General features: G+C 39.8%; 1 protein-coding gene across 1 annotated transcript in view; it reads right to left on the bottom strand.

Moving 5' to 3' along the window:
• Positions 1 to 1,079: 1,079 nt before the first annotated feature.
• LOC115895506 (laminin subunit alpha-3-like) overlaps positions 1,080 to 23,432 on the bottom strand; it is a 96,258-nt gene continuing 73,905 nt past the window's right edge. The window contains exons 7-9 of the mRNA XM_030926088.1: positions 19,312 to 19,427; positions 15,419 to 15,537; positions 1,080 to 1,364 (exon numbers count right to left, since the gene is read on the bottom strand). Coding sequence (XP_030781948.1) covers positions 1,080 to 1,364; positions 15,419 to 15,537; positions 19,312 to 19,427 — 520 coding nt within the window. The remainder of the gene's footprint in view (positions 1,365 to 15,418; positions 15,538 to 19,311; positions 19,428 to 23,432) is intronic.

Raw genomic sequence — 23,432 nt, 5'->3', positions numbered from 1 at the left:
GCATGATGTGGAAGAAGGAAAAAAAGTGAAAACACATTTTTTTAGCAACTAAGAATGCCCTAGAGAGAAGTAAATCCGTCTACATATTCCTTGGACTTTAATGCCCTCAAATGTTAATGATATGATTAATCATGGAGTGGGCACAGGATTGACTTCAGGACTGGAATTGCTTTCCAACTGTGACCATCAGGCAACTTAAAAGAACAAAGCATTGAATAGGGTATAGGTTGCACATGTAGGGAAAAGTCTGTAAATCTGACACAAGATTCATAATTCTACAAGAAAAAAACTAGAGGCATTCTGTGTAATAGAATAGTTATGGCACAGTCATGTCAGACAAAAAAAAAACTATATCCTGGATCTAGCAGTTAGTGGTTTTGTCACCTAGCCTAAATTAGATGACAAAACATATTGTTTGGTTTCTCCGTATCTAAAAATGAGGATAATAATACAATGTCCTATTTGTTGTGATAATTACACAAGACCTCTGTGAAAGTATTTAGGTAATGCCTCACATATGGCAAGTACTCAACAAATATTAGCTATTTTAAACAATATGACTATTATTAAATCCTTATGAACTCATTACTATGCTGTCTTGTTCTAATTCACTTGTTGTTGCTGTTGTTGTTGTTTTTGAGACATAGTTTCACTCTATCTCCCAGGCTGGAGTGCAGTGGCACGACCTTGGCTCACTGCAACCTCTGCCTCCCAGGTTCAAGCAATTCTCATGCCTCCACCTCCACAGTAACTAGGATTATGGGTGAGCACCATCACGCCCGGCTAATTTTTTTGTATTTAGTAGAGACAGGGTTTTTCACCATGTTAACCAGGCTCGTCTTGACCTCTTGGCCTCAAGTGATCCACCTGCCTCAGCCTCCCAAAGTCCTGGGATTACAGGCATGAGCCACCACCTCTGGCCCAAAAATTGAAATTATTAGAGATCATAGAAACATGTCAAAACAACAGAAAATGGAGAAACTAACATTTATCACAGGGCTAATATGTGACAGGCCCGGTGGTAAGTATTTTATTACATGCTTTTGATTGCGTTTTATTTAATCTTATGAAATATATTATCATTTCCATTTACATGCAATAAATCCAAAATTCAAAGAGACTGTGTAAGTGACTGAGGTCACATAGCGAGCACAACTAATACTCTGAAGAGAGAAGGCATGAAGGAAGTTATTAACTGATCCAAAGTTAGCCTGATGACTTCGTTGAGGCAGTACACACAGACTAAGATACACCAACTTGAAATGAAACTTACGGATGCAGCCATCAGGGGCATCCACTGGAACCCCATAAGGGCGGTAATAGCCCTTAGCACACTGTTCACAGTTTACTCCCGCTGTGTTGTGCTAGAAAGAGACAAAAGAAACTTAAAAGGAAGGGTTCTGGGGAAGTTGATTCTCCTTATTTTGTGCTACTCATGCAGAGGAATAATTCTGTCATATACAATTGTAATTTTGAAGTCACTGAAATAAAAAAAAAAAAAGCATTAATCTTGACCTTGACCAAAATTTACCATAGGATTGGCTTAATCTTGGCTAAGGAATTTTTTTCTTATTGGGAGAGGAAAGGAAACATTCCATCTACTGGACAAGCCCAGGCTTTATCTCTGATTGAAGAATTTGCTTTAATGAAGCACCTGACATGTGAGTGAGAAAACACTGAAGACGACTGTTCTCATAGCCTCATTCAGAAGAACTGACGAATGGATAACGAATCGCCTGCAGTTTAACCCAAGGATCATGTGTGCATTTACATCTTCTCCAATTTTGGAAGGAATAACATATACAGATCCTTGTCTCTCTTCGTTCTAATTTTATCTGTGCTTTAGTCATAAAACCTTTTCTGAATACTTCTGTTTCATGAATGGAAAATGGAGGCATAAGTCTCATACACGGAGCTCTTTTTTTTTTTTTTCTTGAGACGGAGTCTCACTCTGTCGCTCAGGCTGGAGTGCAGTGGCCGGATCTCAGCTCACTGCAAGCTCCGCCTCCCAGATTCACGCCATTCTCCTGCCTCAGCCTCCCAAGTAGCTGGGACTACAGGCGCCCACCACCTCGTCTGGCTAGTTTTTTGTACTATTTTTAGTAGAGACGGTTTCACCATGTTAGCCAGGATGGTCTCGATCTCCTGACCTCGTGATCCACCCGTCTCAGCCTCCCAAAGTGCTGGGATTACAACACGGAGCTCATTTTAAAGTACAATACTAGGCAGCTCTTTCCAGTTCATGGTTAATCCTTGTAATTGCCACAAAATTAAATTACCCAACATGCATCATCAGTTTCCAAGAACTATGGATCTAGCGCATTTCTGCCTCTTTTGCTCTAATTTGGAAATAATTAGGAGGACAATGTTCTTTCATTAATGAAAAGAAAGGCAATAAGAAGTTAACAAGAACAAAAACACACTTTGACCCACACAAAAGTCTGCACAGAAACACAGAGGGGAGAACAAAGATCCATTCTGTATCCTCTCCTGTTTTAGATAATTTTATTAACTACAGACTTTTCTTTATTACCACTCCTTTTCCCATAGGCTAAAATCTGAATTCACTTTACTGCTGAGGTCTAAAACCACATTGGCCACTTCTGTGACTTGAAATTTACATGCATAAACATGGTGGGTAAATCAGAAACAGCTGTGGCTCACCTTCCCCTCCAACATCAATTAACCCTCACATCTGTTGTTTGCCACTGTTTCTTACCATAGACAGAGGACATTAGGTTAACTTTGGCTCCCAAATCTTTTATTGTTGGAGTGGGAAATGAAAAAATGTTCTCTGAATTGGGCAGCCCAAGTTTCCCCCTCTACTACAAAGTGGTTAATAAAGTACCTGCTACAGAGAAATTATATTTTTAAGACACAAAGGATAGCAATGAAAGACTGAAAGAGAGCAACAAATTAGAGTACTCTGTAGAAAGAATAATGCCTGTAGTTTGCCTTGAAATCTCAGTGGTTCTCCAGAATATCTGCACACCCTGAGGGCAAGACACACCACGTTATCCATGGACACCATGGTCCTGGTTGGACCAAGGCCAGGTCGAAACCCAGGGACAGTGGTGATGACCCAAGGACATCCATTCCTCTATCCACCCACTAATTCATCTTATCTCTTATGCATTTCAAAACAAATTGCAGCTATCAGTCACTTTCCCCTAAATACTTCACCATGCATTTAACTAGCTGGAGTTCAATATTTGTTTACAGGTTTCTTCTTCTGTTTTAAATGACAGTTTTTTAGGACATATTGGAGGTGTGGGAGAGGTGATCTTGTTGGGAGCAGTGGGAACTTGAAGTTGCATTTGCCTGACACTTAAGAGCAAACCCCAGCTGCCCAAACTAACGAGGGTGCTAATGGAATCTGCACAGGTAGCAAGCCCGACTCCTCCCCACCTTACTTAGTCCGTCCTTTGGCACTACTGAGGGAGGCTTTCTATGGAATGCTCACCTACAACCAGGCCCTGCTCTGATCAGCTTTAGGTCTGAATTCCTTCAAGAAGAACTTTTCCAAGTTGCTTTTCCGCCTTCAAGCAAATCCTCCATCCCTCTGCCTTTCTGTCTTTCTCTCAATTCCTTCACCACTCTGTTGCTGGCTTCCATTTCTGTGAATCTCAAGCACGCAGAGACTCTGGGGTGGCCCATTCACCAGTCATCCTCTCTCTGGAGGAGTTTCCTTACTTAGGCCTATAAGGCCCGATATGATCTGGCCTTTGTCACCCTCCGGATTCATCAACCCCCTACTCACTCCCCTCCAGCTACACTGGGCTCCTTGGGAAGGAAAGGGAAGAGAGAAGAAGGGAAAGGAAGGGGAAAATAAAAGAAAAATTAAAGTCTGGAAATAGTGAAACCAACATAACAAAGACACAACTAGGGAGTGAGTTTAAGACTTAGATCAGTCCAGGTGCAGTGGCTCACGCCTGCAATCCCAGCACTTTGGGAGGCCGAAGTGGGTGGATCATGAGGTCAGGAGTTCAAGACCAGCCTGACCAACACGGTGAAACTCCGTCTCTACTAAAAACATAAAAATTAGCCGGGCATGGTGGCACGCACCTGTAATTCCAGCTACTCAGGAGGCTGAGGCAGGAGAATTGCTTGAACCTGCGAGGAGGAGGTTGCAAGGAGCCGAGATCACACCACTGTACTCCAGTCAGGGTAACAGAGTGAGACTCTGTCTCAAAAAAAAAAAACTTAGATCAGAAGTCACATGTCTTTGGAAGAGGTGAAGGACTTTGTTTTAGTTCATGGAGATAAAGTATCTTCATGCATCATCTCAAACAACAGGGATAATCTTCAATCTTAGTTAAGAGCATCAATATTTAACCAAAGGGAAAGAAATCAAGAAGGAGTCAATCCAAAAATTTTGTGCTTCTGGCGGCTTCTTCTTTCATTACTCTTTACTCTCAACATTTTATCTTGAAAAATTCCCAACTTTACAGTGAACACCTTTACACTCCCCCTCCTAGAATTTACCATTAATATTTTACCACATTTGTTTTATTATATAATTATCCATCCATCCATTCCTCTATCCATCCACTAATTCATCTTATCTCTTATGCATTTCAAAACAAATTGCAGCTATCAGTCACTTTCCCCTAAATACTTCACCATGCATTTAACTAGCTGGAATTCAATATTTGTTTACAGTTTTTTCTTCTGTTTTAAAATTTATAAGTGCAAAAAACTTGTAAGTGCAAAACTATTAATTGCACATCCACTGAGTCAAGACAAATGCATACATCTGTGAAACCCAATTCCTTATCTAGATATAGAGCAGTTATCATTACCCCAAAGTTCCCCTTTCCCCTTCACAGTCCATCCCCATCATCAACTCTTCAGAGTCAACCACAGTTCTGATTTTCTCCACTATGGACTACTTTTACCTGTTTCAGAATTTCATTCAAATGGCCCTGATACTTGTGTGTGTGTGGTTTTTTAGTCGTCATTCACTCGGCATAATGTTTTTAAGATTCTTGCATGTCGCTGTGTCCATCAGTAATTTCTTCCTCTCTGTTGCTCCACAGAATCCCATTCTATAGTTATGCCCGAGTTTCTGCATCCATTCTACTATCGTTGGTCACCTGGGCTATTTCTAGTTGGGGGTATTTGCATAAAGCTGCTATAAACTTTTTGAAAACAAACATTTCCATTTCTTATGAATAAATGCCTGTGAGTGGAAATTGTGAGTCATAGGGTAGGTGTACGTTTAGTTTTATTTTTTTTAAATGGCCGTTTTCCCAAAGCAGTTGTACCATTCCGCATTGTTATCAACAATGCATGAATAGGTGTGGTTATTCCATATCCTCACCAAAATGTGATGTTGTCAGCCTTTTTAATAAGAGTCATCCTTTAAAGCTGAGGAGAAAACAGTAATCCTGGGGAGTATGTAGTGGTATGTCATTGTAATTTTAATTTGCATTTCTCTGATGACTAACAATGTTAAGCTCTTTGATGTACATTTACTGGCCATTTATTTATCTGTTTTTGTCAAGTAACTATTCAAATCTTTTGAATTTTTTTGAGGTTTTTTTTTTTTTTATAACTGAGCTGTGGAAGTTCTTTATATATCCAGGATACCAACCATTTGTCAGGTTTATGTTGTGTGAGTATTTTCTGTCTGTGACTTGCCTATTCATTTTCTTAATAGCATGTTTTGTTTTGAACAGAAATTTTTAATTTTGATAAAATATAAATTGTCAATTTTTCATGGCTATTGCTTTTTGTGATGTAAGAAAACTTGGCATATCCTCAAATCACAAAAATATAGTTCTATATCAATTTAATTTTTGTGTATGACTTGAGGTAGGGGTTGGGGGTTTTTTTTTTGTTTTTGTTTTTTAAGTATCCAGTTGTCTGAGAACCATTTGTTGAGCAATCCTCCCATTGGATTGCTTTGGTGTTTTTATCAAAAACCAAATGTCAGGCCAGGTGCTGTGGCTCATGCTCATAATCCTGACACTTTGAGAAGCCAAGGCAAGAGGATTGCTTGAGGGCAGGAGTTCAAGACTAGCCTGGGCAACATAGCAAGATCCCATTTCTAAAACACAAAAAACTTTTGTTTAAATTAGGCATGATAGTGCCTGCCTGTAGTCCTAGCTAATTGGGAGGATGAGACAGAAGGACTGATTGAGCCCAGAAGTCTGAGGCTGCAATGAACTATGATCACATCCCTGCACTCCAGCTTGGGTGACAGAGTAAAACCCTGTCTCTGAAAAAAAAAAAAGAAATAAAAAATCAAATATCTTTAAAAGTGTGGGTCTGTTTCTGTGCTCCCCACTCTGCTATATTGATCTTTTTCTATCCTTATGTCAGTATCACAATATAGCGTTTTCATTACTGTAGCTTTATAGTTAGTACTGAAGTAAGATTATGTAAGCCCTCCAGCTTTATTCTACTTTTTTAAGACACCTTTGGACAGTCTAGGACATTTACACATCCACATAGATTTTAGAATCCACTTGGCAACTTCTATCCAAAAGCCTGCATTAAATCAACTTGGGAAGATCAACTTGGGAAGAATCAACAAGTTAACAATACTGAGTCTTCCAATCCATAAACCTTTACACCTTTCTGTTTATTTAGGTCTTTCTAGATTTCTCTCAGCAATTATTTTAGTTTTAGTGTGGAAGTCTTGCATGCCTTTTGTTAAATGTATTCCTAAGTATTTCATGTAATTTGACAATATTTTAAATTACATTTTTACATTTTCCTATTGTTTGCTGCTAGCATATAAAATACAATTAATTTCTATATTATCCTTGTATCTTGCAATCTTACTAAATTCACTTATTAGTTCTGGTATTTGTTTTGTATATTCCTTAGGATTTCTAAATAAAACATCGTATCATCTGAAAACATAGTTATACTTCTTCCTTTCCAATCTAAATGTCTCTTTTTTTTTTTTCTTGCCTTATTGCAACGGTTAGGATCTCCAGGGCATTGTTTAACACAAATGGTGATTGCCTTGTCCCAGTATTTCAAAGAAAAAAGTTCAATATTTTATCATTAATAGGCTGTTAGTTGTCATAGGGTTTTCAAAAATGCCCTTTATCAGATTACAGAAATTCACTTCTATTCCTAGCTTGCTAAGAGTTTTTATTATAAAATAGGTATCAATTTTGTTTAATGGTATTACACAATTGTTCTCCTTTATTCTATTAATATGATAAATTACACATTGATTTTTGAATGTTCAATCAACCTGTTTTCCTGGGGTAAATCTTACTCTTCATAATGTATTATATTTGTTATATGTTGCTGGATTTGTTTTTCATATTTTTGAATCTATGATCTTCGTGACAGATATTGATCAGCTATCTTCTTTCACGTGGTGTTTGCCAAGTTTTGGTATTAAGGTTATGCTGGCCTCATCAAACAAGTTGACAAGTGTTCTCCCCTCTGTCTTCTGAAAGAACTTGTATAAGATTAATGTTGTTTCATCTTTAAATGTTTAGAATTCACCAATAGAACCATCTGGGCCTGGAATTTTCTTTGTCAGAAAATTTTCATAATGAATTTAACTTCTTTCACAGATAACATCTATTTGGATGTTCCACTTCATCTTGTATCAGTTTTAGTAAGTTATAGTTTTCAAGAATGTGTCCATTTAATCTAGGTTGTCAATTCTGTTGGCATAAAATTGTTCATCGTATTATTTTATTTTCCTTTTAAAGTCTATAGCCTGTAGCCACTGTAGTAACACACCACTTTTATATATGAGATTGCTAATTTGTAATCTTTCTTTTTTCTTGATCACAATAACTGGGAGTTTATTAATTTTGGTGACCTTTTCAAAAGACAGATTTTGGCTTTATTGTTTTTCTCTATTGTTTACCTCTTTTCTCTTTTGAATTCTTTTCTCTGTTAAATTTTGTTGAATGTATTGCTTTCTTCCTGCTACTTACTTTAGGCTTACTTTGGTCTTCTTTTACCAGCTTCTTAAGGTAGAACCTTCGGATATTGATTTTAGACTTTTTTTCCTAACACAAGCTTAAAGCTATGAATTTCCCTTTAAGTACTGCTTAGCTGCATCCAACAAATTTTGATGTGTAATGTTTTCATTATTATTTAAATTGAAATATTTTCTAATTTCCCTTCTAACTTCTTTGACCATGGCTTATTTAGAAGTGTGTTGTTTCAAATATTAGCATTTTTCCAGTGATCTTATTCCTGTTGATTTCTAATTTAATTCCACTCTGGCCAGAGAACATAGTATAATTATATGACTTCAATCATTTTCAATGTAATGAGATCTGCATTATGGCTACACTTGTATAATAGCCTATCTTGGTGAATGTGCCATATGCACATAAAACGAATACACAGTCTTCAGTTGTCAGGTGTACTGTTCTATAAGTATCAGTTAAGGTAAAGTGTATGATAGTGTTGTTCAGATCATATGTCTTTGCTGATTTTTTGTCTAGTTTTATAAATTGCCAATAGGATGGTATTTAAATCCCCAACTGTGATCATAGAATTGTCTACTTTTCCCTCTAATTCTGTCAAATTTTGCTTCACGTATTTTAAATTTTTATTATTAGATGCAAACACACTTATGATTACTGTCTCCCTGATGAATTTACTTTTAGCATTATGAAATGTCTTTATTTATTTGTGTCAATGCTCTTTGTCTTAAAGTCTACTTTACCTGATATTAATATTTTTACTCTATCCTTCTAATGTTTAGTGTTTACATAGTATATTTTTTCCCATTCATTTACTTTCAACTTGTCTTTATATTTAAAGGTAAGTACTTGTAAACAACATAGTTGAGTCTTGCTTTTTTATTCATTCTTATATGCTTCTGCCTTTGAATTGGAGTGTTTAGTCCATTAACATTTTGTGTATTTTTGATATATCTGGATTTAGGTCTACCACTATTTGTATCTACTTTCTGCTTGCCCCTTCCTTTTGTGTCTGGTGTGTGTGTATGTGGTTTTGTGTGTGTGTGTGCTTGCGCACGTGCGTGCATTTCATCCCCTGTTCCTCCATTCATCTATTTTTTGGATTATTTGAATGTTTATAAAATTATCTTTAAATGTATCTATTGGCCTTTTAGCTGTACCTCTTTGCATTATTTTGTCAGCAGTTGTTTTAGGGACTACGATGTATATCCTTCATGGCTCACAATCGAATTAGAGTTAATACTGTATTATTATTTATGCTATTGCTGCATATGTATTATATTTACATGCATTTTATAAATACCATGAGACGTCATAAATTTTGTTGTAAGCAGCCCTACATACTCTAATTTTTCCAGTTATATTGAAGTATTATTTACAAAATATTCTTTTATTTTCCTTTTCCATTATTTATTCTCTCCTCTAAAACATTTACAAATGGGATTGAGCAAAGGAAAATAATTACAGATCACTGTATTACCATAAAAGGGCAGATATTTGGAAATAAGAGGGGTTGGGAAGGTAGGTAGTTTCCTAAAATTCTTTTTTCAAAAAAAAAATTCAACTCTAATTTTAGATTTGGGGGTACATGTGCAGATTTGTTAGCTGGATATATTGCATGAGGCTCAGCTTTGTTATATGATTGATCCTGCCACCCAGGTACTGAGCATAGTACCTAATAGTTAGTTTTTTGACCCTGTCCCCCTTCTTCCCTCTCCTCTCTAGTAGTCCCCAGTGTCTATTGTTGCCACCTTTATGTCCATGAGCACCCAGTGTTTAACTCCCACTTGTAAGTGAGAACATGTGGCATTTGGTTTTCTGGTTTTGCATTAATATGCTTAGGATAATGACCTCCAGCTGCATCTATGATTTCATTCTTTTTTATGTCTGTGTAATATTCCATCATGTATATGTATCACATTTTCTTTATCCAACCCACCACTGATAGGCACCAAGGTTGATTCCATGTCTTTGTTATTGTAAATAATGCTCCAATGAACATATGAGTGCATGTGACCTTTTGGTGTAATAATTTATTTCTTTTGGATATATGCCAAGTAATAGGATTACTGAGTTGAATAGTAGTTTTATTTTAAAGTCTTTGAGAAATCTCCAAACTGCTTTCCATAGTGGCTAAAATAATTTACATTCCCACCAACAATGTATAAGTGTTCTCTTTCCTCTGCAACCTGGCCAGCCTCTGCTGTTTTTTGACTTTTTAATAATAGCCATTCTAGCTGGTGTGAGATGATATCTCATTGTGGTTTTGACATGCGTTTCTATGATGACTGGTGATATGGAGCATTTTTTCATATGTTTGTTGGTCACTTGTATGTCTTCTGCAGTGTCTGTTCATGTCTTTTGCCCATTTTTAATGGAGTTATTTGTTTTTTGCTTGCTGAACTATTTAAGTTCCTTATAGATTCTGAATATTAGACCTTTGTTAGATGTACACTTTGCAAATATTTTCTCCCACTCTGTAGGCTGTCTGTTTACTCTGTTGATAGTTTTTCTTCTTAGTATAGAAGCTCTTTAGTTTAATTAGCTCCCATGTGTCAATTTTTTGTTTTGTTGAAGTTGCTTTTGAGGACTTGGCCATAAATTATTTCCCAGGGCCAATGTCCAGAATGGTGTTTCCTAGGTTTTCTTCTAGGATTCTTATAGTTTGAGGTCTTATATTTAAATATTTAGTCCATCTTGAGTTAATTTTTTTATGATACATGGTGAAAGGTAGGAGTCCAGTTTCATTTTTCTGCACATGGAGAGCCAACTATCTCAGCACCATTTATTGAATAGAAAGTCCTTTCCGGCTGGGCGCGGTGGCTCAAGCCTGTAATCCCAGTACTTTGGGAGGTCGAGGCGGGCGGATCACGAGGTCAGGAGATCGAGACCATCTTGGCTAACATGGTGAAACCCCGTCTCTACTAAAAATACAAAAAATTAGCCAGGCGTGGTGGCGGGCGCCTGTAGTCCCAGCTACTCAGAGGCTGAGGCGGGAGAATGGCATGAACCCGGGAGGCGGAGCTTGCAGTGAGCCGAGATCGCACCACTGCACTCCAGCCTGGGCGACACAGCCAGACTCCGTCTCAAAAAAAAAAAAAAAAAAAAAAAAAGAAGAAAGTCCTTTCTTGCTGGGTGTGGTGGCTCATGCCTGTAATCCCAGAACTTTGGGAGGCTGAAGCAGTTGGATCACCTGAGGTCAGGAGTTTGAGACCAGCCTGGCCAACATGGTGAAACTCCATCTCTACTACTAATAAAAAATTAGCCAGGCATGATGGCATGCACCTGTAGTCCCAGCTACTTGGGAGGCTGAGACAGGAGAATCGCTGGAACCCAGGAGGCAGAGGTTGCAATGAGCCAAGATCATGCCACTGCACTCCAGCCTGGGTGACAGAGTGAGACTCCATCTCAAAAAAAAAGAAAGTCCTTTCCTCATTGCTTATTTTTGTTAACTTTGTTGAAGATCAGATGGCTGATCTTCAATCTACAGATGGCTGTAGGTGTGTGGCTTTATTTTTGAGTTTTATATTCTGTATAGTTTGAAGTCAGGTAATGTTATGCCTCTGGCTTTGTTCTTTTTGCCTAGGGCTGCTTTGGCTATTTGGGCTCTTTTTTTTTTTTTTTTTTTGCTTCATCTGAATTTTAGAATAGTTTTTTATAGTTTTGTCAAAAATGACATAGATAGAAATAGTGTTGAATCTGTAGATTGCTTTGGGCAGTATGGTCAATGTAATGATACTAATTCTTCCAATCCATGAGCATGGAATGTTTTTTCATTTGTTTTTGTCATCTATTATTTCTTTTGGCAGTATTTTATAGATGTCCTTGTAGAGATCTTTCACCTCCTTGGTTAGATGTATTTCTAGATTTGAGATTTTTTTAATTGTTTGTTTGTTTGCAGTTATTGTAAACGAGATTATGTTCTTGATTTGGCTCTCAGCTTGAACATTATTGGTGCTTAGAAATGCTACTGATTTTTGTACATGGATTTGTATCCTGAAACTTTACTGAAGTTGTTTATCAGTTCCAGGAGGCTTCTGGCAGAGTCCTTAGGTTTTCTAAGTATAAAATCATATCATTAACAAAGAGAGATAGTTTGACTTTTTCTTTTCCTATGTGAATGTCTTCTATATCTTTCTCTTGCCTGATTGCTCTGGCTAGGACTTCCAAGAATTTTTTTTTTTTTTTTTTTTTTTTTTTTTTTTGAGAGTCGTGTTCTGTCGCCCAAGCTGGAGTGCAGTGGTGTGATCTTCGCTCACTGGAACCTCTGCCTCCTGGGTTCAAGTGATTCTTGTGCCTCAGCCTCCCAAGTATCTGGGATTACAGGTGCACACCACCATGCCTGGCTAATTTTTGTGTTTTTTAGTAGAGGCAGGGTTTCACCATAGTGGCCAGGCTGGTCTCGAACTCCTGACCTCATGTGATCTGCCCACCTCGGCCTCCCAAAGTACTGGGATTACAGGCATGAGCCACCGCATCCAGCCAAGAATTTGTTTTTAAATAGTACTTTATATTTGCCCAGACATGCACCATACTCTTCATTTCTTCCTAAAGATCTGAGTTTCTATCTCGTATCACCTCTCTTTAACCTAAATAACTTCCTTTAGCATATCTTGTAGTGTAGGTCTCTTAGGCAATAAATTCTCTTAGTTTTATCTTATCTACCAACAATTTTCTTTTTGCTTTTATTCTTGAAGGATATTTTTACTGAATACAGAATTCTGGGATGATGGTTCTTTTTTCTTTTAGCACTTTAAAGATATTATTCCATTGTTCTGTGACCTCTACAGTTTCTAATAAAAAGTCCACAGTCACACTATGTTGTAATGTTTTCTCTGTCTACTTTCAAGATTTTCACTTTGTCTTTGGATTTCAGCAGTTTGACTCTACTAGGCCTAGGAATTACTTTCTTTGTATTTCTTCAGGTTAGGGTTCATTAAGCTTCTTGAATCTTAGCATATTGCAAAATTTGAGGTATTTCCTACCATTATTTCTTCACTTTTTTTTTCTGATTCATTGTCTCTTCTCTTTTTCTGGGAGTCCAATTACATGTTCCTTACATCTTTTGCTATTGTCTTATAGGTTCCCAAATCTCTGTTCATTTGAAATATATGTATTTCTCTTTCTCTTCTTCAGACTAGATAAATTCTACTAATCTATCTTCAAATTCATTGACTCTTTCTTCTATTACCTCCATTCTGCTATTCGGCCCCTCCAGTGGATTTTTTATTTAACATATTGCATTTTTTAGTTATAGAATTTTCATTTTGATCATTTTACAGTTTTTATTTCCCTCCTATTTATTATCTTTTCATTCATTGTGACCATATTTTAATCTATTCTCTTGAGAATAATTATAATAGCAGCTCTAAAATCTTTAACTGCTAATTCCAACATCTGGGGCATGTCAGAATTGATCCCTATTGATTGTCTTTTCTCTTGAGAATGGGTCACTTTCTTTGAATCTTCATATGTTACAAAATCTAGGATTATATCCTAGACATTGTGAATATTGCTTTAGGGATTCCAAATCCATTAGTGTATTCCTTGAAAAAAATGGGGTTTTTTTCTTTATGAGACTATTAACTTTACTCAAGTTGCATATTCTGACCCTTAAGTGGTAACTGAAATGTCAAGTAAATTATTTTAGTCTCAGATGAAATCCATCCTGTGCTTGGATTGTAGGGAAAATGGACTGAGGAGTCAGTCAGAAACTTGAGAAGAATTTATATATGGAATTAGGGATTTCCCTGCTCTTGATTTCTCTTTTCCTGGACTCCCCAGCAACTTTCCACAAGTTGTAGTTGTCCTAAGCTCTGCTCTCTGGTTCTTCAGAGAACAGAGCTCTAAGACAAAGGTTCCATATTTGTAGAGAGATTTTAGTCAGACCACATGGGACCAACTTTGGCTTCCCCTCTGGGTAAAAGTCATAAAGATATGTAACTTACCCTATGCTGATCCCTTTTGCCAAGTTGCAGCTCCCCTCCAGTACCTTCCTGCTTATTTTTACTCTTCAGTGCTTTCAGATCATGGTTTTTGTGGTTTTGTTGTTTATTTGTCTTTTGTATTTTGCCCAGTTTATCATATGAACCCCTAAAATATGCCCCATTCTTAAGCAAAAAGACAATCAATACAGACCAATCCTCCGTGGGAGGGTTGAGTCCTGCAGCAGTCACTAAACTGTAAAAGAAGCAGAACTCTTTCCTTGTCTTTTGATTATCAATATAATATAAAAGTTAATTATGCTGCTAAAATAACACTCAAAAATGGTTAAAATTGTAAATTTTATGTTATGTCTATTTCACCACAATAAACATTTTAAAGTTAATTACGCTACCTAAATATCTAACTTAGTAAAAGGCATTTTAAGTTTACGTTGGAAAACAAATGAAACAAGAGTTCAGTAATTTCATAAGCCAAAAAAAAAAAAAAAGTTTTTGCAGAGCCACTATGAAAAAAAGACTACACTGATGGTTTTCTGGAATAGCAAAGTACAAAACATAGTATCACTGAGAGAATGATGAAGGATAACAAAGTATTCTAAAGACACATTGAAGGGGCTTGACCTTTCATCTGCAGAAAAGATTCTACCTACACATTCTAGTCCAGTGTTTCTGCAACTTCATGTGCACACAAATCACTTGAAGGTCTTACAGTGCTTAGCCTTATCCTAAGATATCTCACTTACACATGAAACCTTGTGATTCATAATAAACCTATGACTTATATTTTACTTATATTTTAATTATCTGCAATAACAGATGATATAAAAGTATGGAGAGGGAGACAACTGAAGAATGGTGGCTCTCCCTATGGGTATGTAGCCCTGGTTTCATATTAATGGGCATCTCATGTGAAGAATGCCTCTTCAGTGGTATATAACAAAACATCTAAAAGAACACAAGAAAGAATGACAATGTAGACCAAATTCATAAACATTTGACAGGACCATTAATGAATATCTCAACGAAGATATATCCTCCTCTACCATACACTCCCTTAACTAAATTCCAGTGAAACCAGTTGTCCTACAGAAGTGATGAAAAATTAGTGTTTCATATTTGATGTCTATGAAAGACATCATTAATTGATCATGATGCAGTTCCTCACTGAGTCTACACTCAGTCTGTCTGAAAACAAGATGTAGGGTCAGCACTAACATTGACAACTACTTGCCCTCCTATCTTAGAGCTTTCCTATCAGAAGATGGATGGATAGCAGTCAGAGATGACAGCCGGGAATCCTCCTCTCCATCTGGGCAAAGATCTAAATGGAGAAACTGATCAAAGGAGTGTGGGTAAACATACTTCAGTCCATTTTCCCTACAATCCCTAAATTACATCCAGCTAACAAAACCTTGTGTGAACAACAGTGGATAAATGGTCTCAGAAAACACTTTCAATTGCCTATCACTTTCTCGGTATCGCTTCAGGAGCAAAGCTTACGGAATACTCATTCCCCATGACAACACATCCCCTTTGATTTAAATAGTGCCTCACCTGACAGTTAATGCAGACCCCTCCACCAGCATAGATGCCCTGGGTATTCAAGCTTGCCTGCTGCCGCTCAACATCTGAATCATAGTAACAATCACTGGCATGGCCGTGGCAGTTGCATGCTGAAAAAAAGCATACTAAGTCAATATTCTCATCATTACTATCAGAAGCTTAGTAAATAGCGTAAATAGTATTACTGCTAATTGAGCTATAAAAAAGTCTATTCTGGAACACCCAGGACACTCTTAGTGGAAAATTTTTCGAGATTTTTACACAAAGTCCAGGCTATACTAAGATACAGTTTAGAGCTGCTTTCATTTGATATTCAATGGGAGAAGTTTCCCTTTTTTAAAAAAAATACTACTTGGGGCTGGGCATGGTGGCTCAGTCTGTAATCCCAGCACTTTGGGAGGCCAAGGCAGATGGATCAAGAGTTCAGGAGTTCGAGATCAGCTTGGCCAATATGGTGAAACCCTGTCTCTACTAAAAACACAAAAATTAGCCAGGCATGGTGGCATGCGCCTGTAGTCCCAGCTACTCAGGAGGCTGAGGCAGAAAAATCGCTTGAACCCAGGAGGCAGAGGGTGCAGTGAGCCAAGATCTCACCACTACACTCCAGCCTGGGCGACAGAGGGAGACTCCGTCTCAAAAATATGTGTATATACTACTTGAGAGGCTGAGGCAGGAGAATCCTTGAAACCAACATTTTCACTGTCAAAATGTCAATTAAACTTTGTGAATGAAGAGAATATTATTACTACCACTATAAACTATTACTAACAATAGTAATTGAGCTCTTGACACCCTGTGAAAAGTGTTTTACATGAATTATCTCATTTAATCTGCACAGTAACTCTCTAAAGTAGGTACCGTTATCCCTATAGCCCAGACTGGAAAGCTGAGGCTTAGAGAGGTTGAGGAATATGCCCATCGTTACATTGCTCATAACCAGAAGAAGCGAAATTCTGACCTGTCTTTGTTTGACTGCAGAACCTATGCTGTTAGCCAATACTCTAAACCTTTCAGTTCAACACTGTCTGGTAATCAACTGGGAATAATCTTAAAGTTTAATTACAGGGGAACGACTAAGCAAGCAACAGTATATTTGCTTGACTCTAAGTTCTATGACGACAAGGGCTGCATGTGTTTTGTTTGCAATAGAGCAGTTGTCAGCACACAGTGGGTCCTCAACAAACACTTGTCAGATTGGAACAAAACCCTGTACCATCAAAAATGATGTCAAAGCATTTTTAAGGATTGGGAAAATATGGGGAAATATCTAAAAATATCAAGTGAAAAAATTTAGGATATAAAATTAGATTATATAATCTTGAGTATTTAAAGTATGTATAAAAATACTACATATCTAACAAAATATTAATAGTAGCTCTCTGCTATGGACTGGATGCTTATGCCCGCATCGCCCACCAAATTCACAGGTTGAAACCTAATCACCAGTTATTAGGAGATGGGCCCTCTGGAAGGCAATAAGTGCCCTTATAAAAGAGGCTCAGAGAGCTGCCTTGCCCCTTCCACCTTGTAAGGACACAGCAAGAAAGTGGCATCTATGAACCAGAAAGCAGGCCCTCACCAGACACCGAATCTGCTGGTGCCTTCATCTCGGACTTGCCAGCCTCCAGAACTTTGAGGCTATTGTTTATAAGCTACCCAGATGTTACAGCAGCTGAACAAACTAAGACACTCTGTTGGGGTAAATTCTTGGTGATTTTACTTTATTATCTTTTTTGAATTTCCAAGTTATCTACAAGTAGTATATAATACTTCTAAAATTATAAAGTATAATTTAAAACTCATTTGGGATTGTCATCATTGCCAAGATGAAAAAGATTTAACATGAGTAAAATTCTTGTTCTTTCTTAGGCAGACTATATATCCATTACATTCCAATTACATCAAAATGTCCAAGTTCTTGTTAGTAATTTGTGTGTTTTAATCAAATTCCCAGGTGACTACGTGAAGGAAAACTTAATTAGATATTACACAAATTACCCTATAACTTGTAAAACAGGCTGAATGCTTTCTTATCTTCATTTTCTCTGTGGTGCCATGATTTTAAAAATTCAAGGCATTTATACTTACTACATCAGTTATTTCTTAAGAAGTCTGTTCATTTTGAATTATATATTTCAAATGGAATTTAGAAAGCACCTAATAAATGGAACCTGATAGGTCTGACTTCCATGCACTATTTTTGTAACTTTTAACCATTTGATACATTTTAAAAGGATAAAAACTCAGTAAAGGAGGTTTAATTTTTTTCGTGTGTGTTGGAGTGAAGCATGTTATTTACAAAGGCTTCCATTAGTTTGGAAAACTAATCAAGTTGCAAATACTGGAATTCATGTAATTCAATCAAAAATATCCTAAATCAGTGTTTGAAAGCAGTGAAGAAACAACCCCTGATTATTTTTATCATATCTTTCTCTGGTCCCCTCATCTGGGGTGAGGCATGGGGAAGTCATTGAGAAGGAACCGATTAGCTGTGACTATAAAGTGAGGCGGCCATCCGAGAAACACCAGGACTCAGAGATGCGCCAGAGCATTTGCCTGAAATGGCTGCAAGACCATCCCAGAACTTTAGCATCTCTCAAAACTCCCTTGGAAGAGCACTGGAAATACCTTTTACATAAGTCTACTGGCCATAAGAGATCATCAGTCTTATCTCTTAATAGTTATAAAAACTATTTGGTCAAAAAGTATAAAGTCCTATAATCCCAGCACTTTGGGAGGCCAAGGCAGGCGGATCACAAGAGGCCAGGAGTTCAAGACCAACCTGGCCAACATGATGAAACCCCATCTCTACTAAAAATACAAACAAACCAAATTAGCCAGGCGTAGTGGCAGGTGCCTGTAATCCCAGCTACTGGGGATGCTGAGGCAGGAGAACCACTTGAACCCAGGAGGCGGCGGTTGCAGTGAATGAAATGTTTTCTGTAATTGGAATAAATATGTACCTTCCCAAGAAGATTGATTTAGAAGAAAATCTATAGTTGGATGTCTTAGGGTTTGTTTGTTAAAAATAACAGTTGTCTTTCGTCTTTTTTTTTTTTTTTTTTTTTTTTTTTTTTTGAGACAGGATGTTATTCTTTCACCCAGGCTGGAATGCAGAGGCAGGATCAGAGCTCACTGCACCAACTCTTGGGCTCAAGCCATCCTCCCACTTCCGCCTCCCAAGCAGCTGGGACTACAGGCCTGCACCACCACCTCTGGCTAATTTTCGAATTTTTTGTAGACAGAGTCTCACTATGTTGCCCAGGCTGGTCTCCAACTCCTGGCCTCAAGCAACCCTCCCACCTTTCCCTCCCAAAGTGCTAGGAGTCACCACGTCAGGCCTAAAAAAAGAATACTTTTCTTACTTTATGTCACACTGTTAAAAGCAGTTTCCTGTCTTTTTTTCTTCCTTCTCTGGTCCCCTCCATCCTCCTCAATCCTACCACATTACTCTTCCTAGCCCTCCATACTCCAGTACTCCCAGTTTCCTGTTTAGACTCAACCTTGCCATCTTCTCTGGACCTCGGTCCTCAAAATAGTTGATTGCTATCCAGTATCATATCCTATGAAATGGACAAGGGGTTAAAATTTTATAGTGGCTGCCTCATATTTATGATTGCTAAAAAGAGAGGTCAATCCATTAAAGCACTGAGCCCCATCATGCATGGTCATCGTCACTATTGTTCTTTTTCTTCTCATATGTACATCTGAATTCAGAGGGCACTTTTCCCTCCAGTCTGTGAGGTTCTTATTACAATAGACAGACCTGAGCCCCTAAGACTGACATGACCTCAGCCTCCTCACTAGCATGGGGAAAACTGCCTCAGCCCCCAGGGAGAGGAGGAGAAGGCCACGTGTGGCCCCCACCCCAGCCCCATACCCACCTTCACACTCGTGGCTCTGCTCCCAGGCAGCGGGCCGCCAGCGCCTCTGATTGTACCCTGTGCAGCAGCGATCACACGTCTCCCCACAGGTGTGGTGCTGGCACTGACACCGAAACCTGGGCATGTGGGCGAAGTGCATCTCAGTTATTGAAAAGTTTTGATGAGGATCAGTTGATCCTATATGTGCGAAACTGACACATGAGTCATCACGGCACCATTCATTGAGGAATCAGGAGAACACAACACTTTGCAAGTATTATTTAAGCCTCCCATATCCTGCGTATTATCTCCATTTTACAGATGGTGAGACTGAGATTCAGAGGTATTAAGATACCCGCCAAAGGTCAGGCAGTGATAAATGGAGAGCCAGACTTCCAACCTCACTTGTCTCTGAGGCCCCAACTCTGTCTTCTCTATCCCATTGTTACCATAAATGAACACAGGGGCACTCAAGTGCTGAGTTTACTGAGATGTGTTAAGTATCACAGCTGCATAAAGATCTGGAGTCCTACAACAAAGATTTGCTCAAGTTTCTCACTCTCAACCTGTGGTCATGCCCAGAGATTTACACGATTCAAGAGCCAGCTGCTAATAAGATCCCAGAGGGCTCTGCTTCCAGAGGCGGCGCCAGCTCCATCACGGAGCCAAAAGCTGAGACCACTCAGCGAGGCAAAGGGTTAAAAGTCTCAGTTCAAAAAGGTGTACATCTGCCTTAACATTCCAGGTTAAAATGAAATTGTTTCAGCCTTGGCTTTGGATCGGAACTCCAAGCTTTGAGCTCCCTCCTTCTGTGCTTGAAAGAGGATTCAAAACCATTGTCCAGCACTGGTGTGATTCCGTCTTGGTCTTGCGTAGCTGTCTGCGGAGCAGGAGTCGTTCCTCTTTGTCTGCCTTCTCTCTCTCACCTAACAGCGCGCCACCACCCCACAGAAGATTCGATGGATGAGCCCCCTGAGACCTCAGAACTATCTTTTTGGCAACTGCTGGGGGGAGCTGGAGGAGGCCAAGCAGGGTCTAGTGGCAGTGAGGGTGGGGGCTGGGGAGGGGACCGAGGAGGAGGAGGGGACTGGGGAGGAGGAAGGAGAGGGGAAGGGTTGGAGGTGGGAATCCGGCTGCAGCCCGGGCTGCTGGAGAGCGCCAAGCAGGCTGGAGGCCCGAGGGAGTGGGAAGAGCTGCTGGATCTGGAAGGATGGGAGCCAGGAGGGAGCCAGGAGCATGAAGGGGTGGGAAGACGGCCTGAAGCCCCAGGAGCGTGAGCGAGGCGAGGCCCAGGGCCTGAGGTAAGGTGGAACCCAGTTCGGGTTGCCCGGGGTAGGCATCGGAGCTGGGCAGTGGTCGTTTTCCTAGGGGCGTGCCTCAGGCCGGCATGGTAGGCTTCTAATTCCGGGCTGGGTTGGTCCAGGAGGCTGGGTTCACGGAGAAGCACACGCCTCCCTATTGGAGGAGGGCACGGACGCACAGCCTAGGATTGCTCTCCAGTCCCCAGGCCTCAGAGTCTGGGGCTCCTGGACCCACAATTCACCCGGCTGCTTCAGCCAGTTACTGGGGCGGGGCGAGGCGGGGGGCAGGGAGTGGGGAGCGGGGAGGCTCGGAGGGGACTGAGGAGGCAACCACCACTGGGAGCACATGGTTGCCACGTGGTTGGGGAAGGACTGGGTGCAGGCACTGTATCCAGGGCCCCCCTGAGTCCTGACACTCCCGAGCCTGCGATGCTGTGGCTCAGGTGAAGTGGGCTGGTAGCACCAGGCTTCTGGAGTTCTTCATCCAGCCCTTACAACATCTACTGTGATGGCAGCTCTGTTTTGGAGCCCCTTTCCTGTCTCACTGTGGTAGATGGAACTTGCCCCACTTTGCGGATGAGGATACTGGTGCTCAGAGATAAACTCACTTGACGAAGGTCATGATTGTAGGCAAACAGACTAAATCCAAACCAAGATGCTTGACTCCACAGCTGGTGCTTCATGAATACCGTGAATATGAAAGAGGTTTTGGGTTTTGGTTGTGTTTTTTGGGGGACGGTGAGTGGGGGTGTCCCCGCATGCTGCCGTTTGTGCGGCATTGAGCAAACAGCTTTTTTTTTTTTTTAATACGAGAAACTTGCAGTGTTCAGTTTGAGTCAAATAAAGACCCGAGACTATTAAAACAGTAACAACAGCAAAACGCCTTGTCTAAGAAGGCTCTTGGCTGTGCCTGTAGGGATTCCATCAACTCTTCTCTAAGGGAAGGTGGTGTGGAATATACTCAGTTCTATTCCCAAGAGAGGGTATCATCCCTCTCCATACTCAACTGCCTGGTAAAGCACATGGACATAGATCTACCTGGCAGCACAGAACAACTGGCATCCAAATGGGCTCTTGTTGGAGAGGCAATTTCAGCTCATTGCCAATTAAACATCTGGCATTAGCTAGACTACAAGATTATTTAGGCAAGAATGCTTCAAGAACATGTAGTCTTAGGCCAGGTGCGGTGGCTCAAGCCTGTAATCCCAGCACTTTGGGAGGCCGAGATGGGCGGATCACGAGGTCAGGAGATCGAGACCATCCTGGCTAACACGGTGAAACCCCCGTCCCTACTAAAATTACAAAAAACTAGCCGGGCGTGGTGGCAGGTGCCTGTAGTCCCAGCTACTCGGGAGGCTGAGGCAGGAGAATGGCCTAAACCCGGGAGGCGGAGCTTGCAGTGAGCTGAGATCCAGCCACTGCGCTCCAGCCTGGGCAACAGAGCGAGACTCCGTCTTAAAAAAAAAAAAAAAAAAAAAAAAAAAAAAAAAAAAAAAAAGAACATGTAGTCCAAATCCACACATAGGGGGATTAAAATTCAGCATAGCAAAAAAAGGAGCTGGATACCCATCTGACTCCCACTGGCACTGCCAAATCACTGCTTTTCCTCTCTTGCAGCCCAGGCTGATGGTTAATAATACATCTGCTGTAAAGATGTTATTTGAAGATGTCATTGATTAGAGAATTCCCTTCGTGATGATCACTCCTCCCCACTCCTAGGGAAAATTGTTATTTGAGACTAGTATCAACAATCATGCTTTTTCTAAGTAACTTATTACTTTTTAGCTTGTGATCATAGTGAAATATGAAACCAAGCAGATTTCCCTTTTTGAGTTGGCTGCTAGGAGGCTCAGAATTAAATTTGAGGTCCTTCCACATATCCATGCAGCAAGGTCAACATGGTACACATGCTTGGCTAACAACCCCTCTTCTTGAGGTCTGCCTCAGTAGCCAGTAACTTTTTTGATAGTCTGGGCTTGGCTCTATCCATTAAGTTTCTGAATCCCTTTAAATTATTATAAGATTGCTACCTCATCATGGATGTGGATTTCATCAGCATTTGTTCAAGGTCAGCCTGTTGGGCAGAAGCAAACCAGCAGACAAGAAAAGGCAGGCAGTCATGTTGAAGTGGATTGCTGCCAAACTGAGCCTTTCACTAAGGCTTAGGGAGACCTCCATACATGTGTATTGGGAGAATTAACCACCTGGTGTAGAACTCCTCAGCTCGGCCAGGGTCTCCAGGGTTCAGTAGCCTTTCTAAGCAGGAAGCTCCTGCCCTCTGTGATAGCATGTACTCCTTTCCCACATGGCACTATTTTGTTCCAGGCTCAGGGACATTAGCTGAACCTCTTCTCTCCTCTCTCCAACTCAGAACTTATTTGACCCGATTTCTAGTGTCTTAGGGAGACAGGACATTACAGGGTGGAAATAAATTAACCATTAATAAACAACTCATTTTCCACTAAAGGTTAATCATTTGGTGTGTGAGCTCCCTCAACAGCACTGCTGGATCCTTGAAGTGGGGACAAAAACGTTAAGGGCTATGGATGGTCAAGGAGAAGGGCCCCACAAAGCACATCACAGACCTTGAGAACTAGCAATTCTGCCCGAACACAAAGCTTGACCTAAAGAGGCACAAGCCTGAATCTGACTAAAAGTGAAATATATCTCTGGTAAATGCTGCTCATGAAACATTGTAGACTTTAAGTTAAACATTGAGATAAAATGATTACTATATCTGGCATCCTGTAATTTCCAGCCCTTTAAAGTATCCCTCTTGCAGTGGTAACACAAATGTATTGCTGAACACTTAACATTTAAGACTCATGCATCTTATTGTAT

The sequence above is a fragment of the Rhinopithecus roxellana genome, chromosome 21 (genome assembly GCF_007565055.1).
Source record: "Rhinopithecus roxellana isolate Shanxi Qingling chromosome 21, ASM756505v1, whole genome shotgun sequence".
Taxonomy (NCBI): Eukaryota; Metazoa; Chordata; class Mammalia; order Primates; family Cercopithecidae; genus Rhinopithecus; species Rhinopithecus roxellana.
The sequence above is the reverse complement of the archived record's forward strand: the minus strand, read 5'-3'. Positions and strand labels throughout refer to the sequence as shown.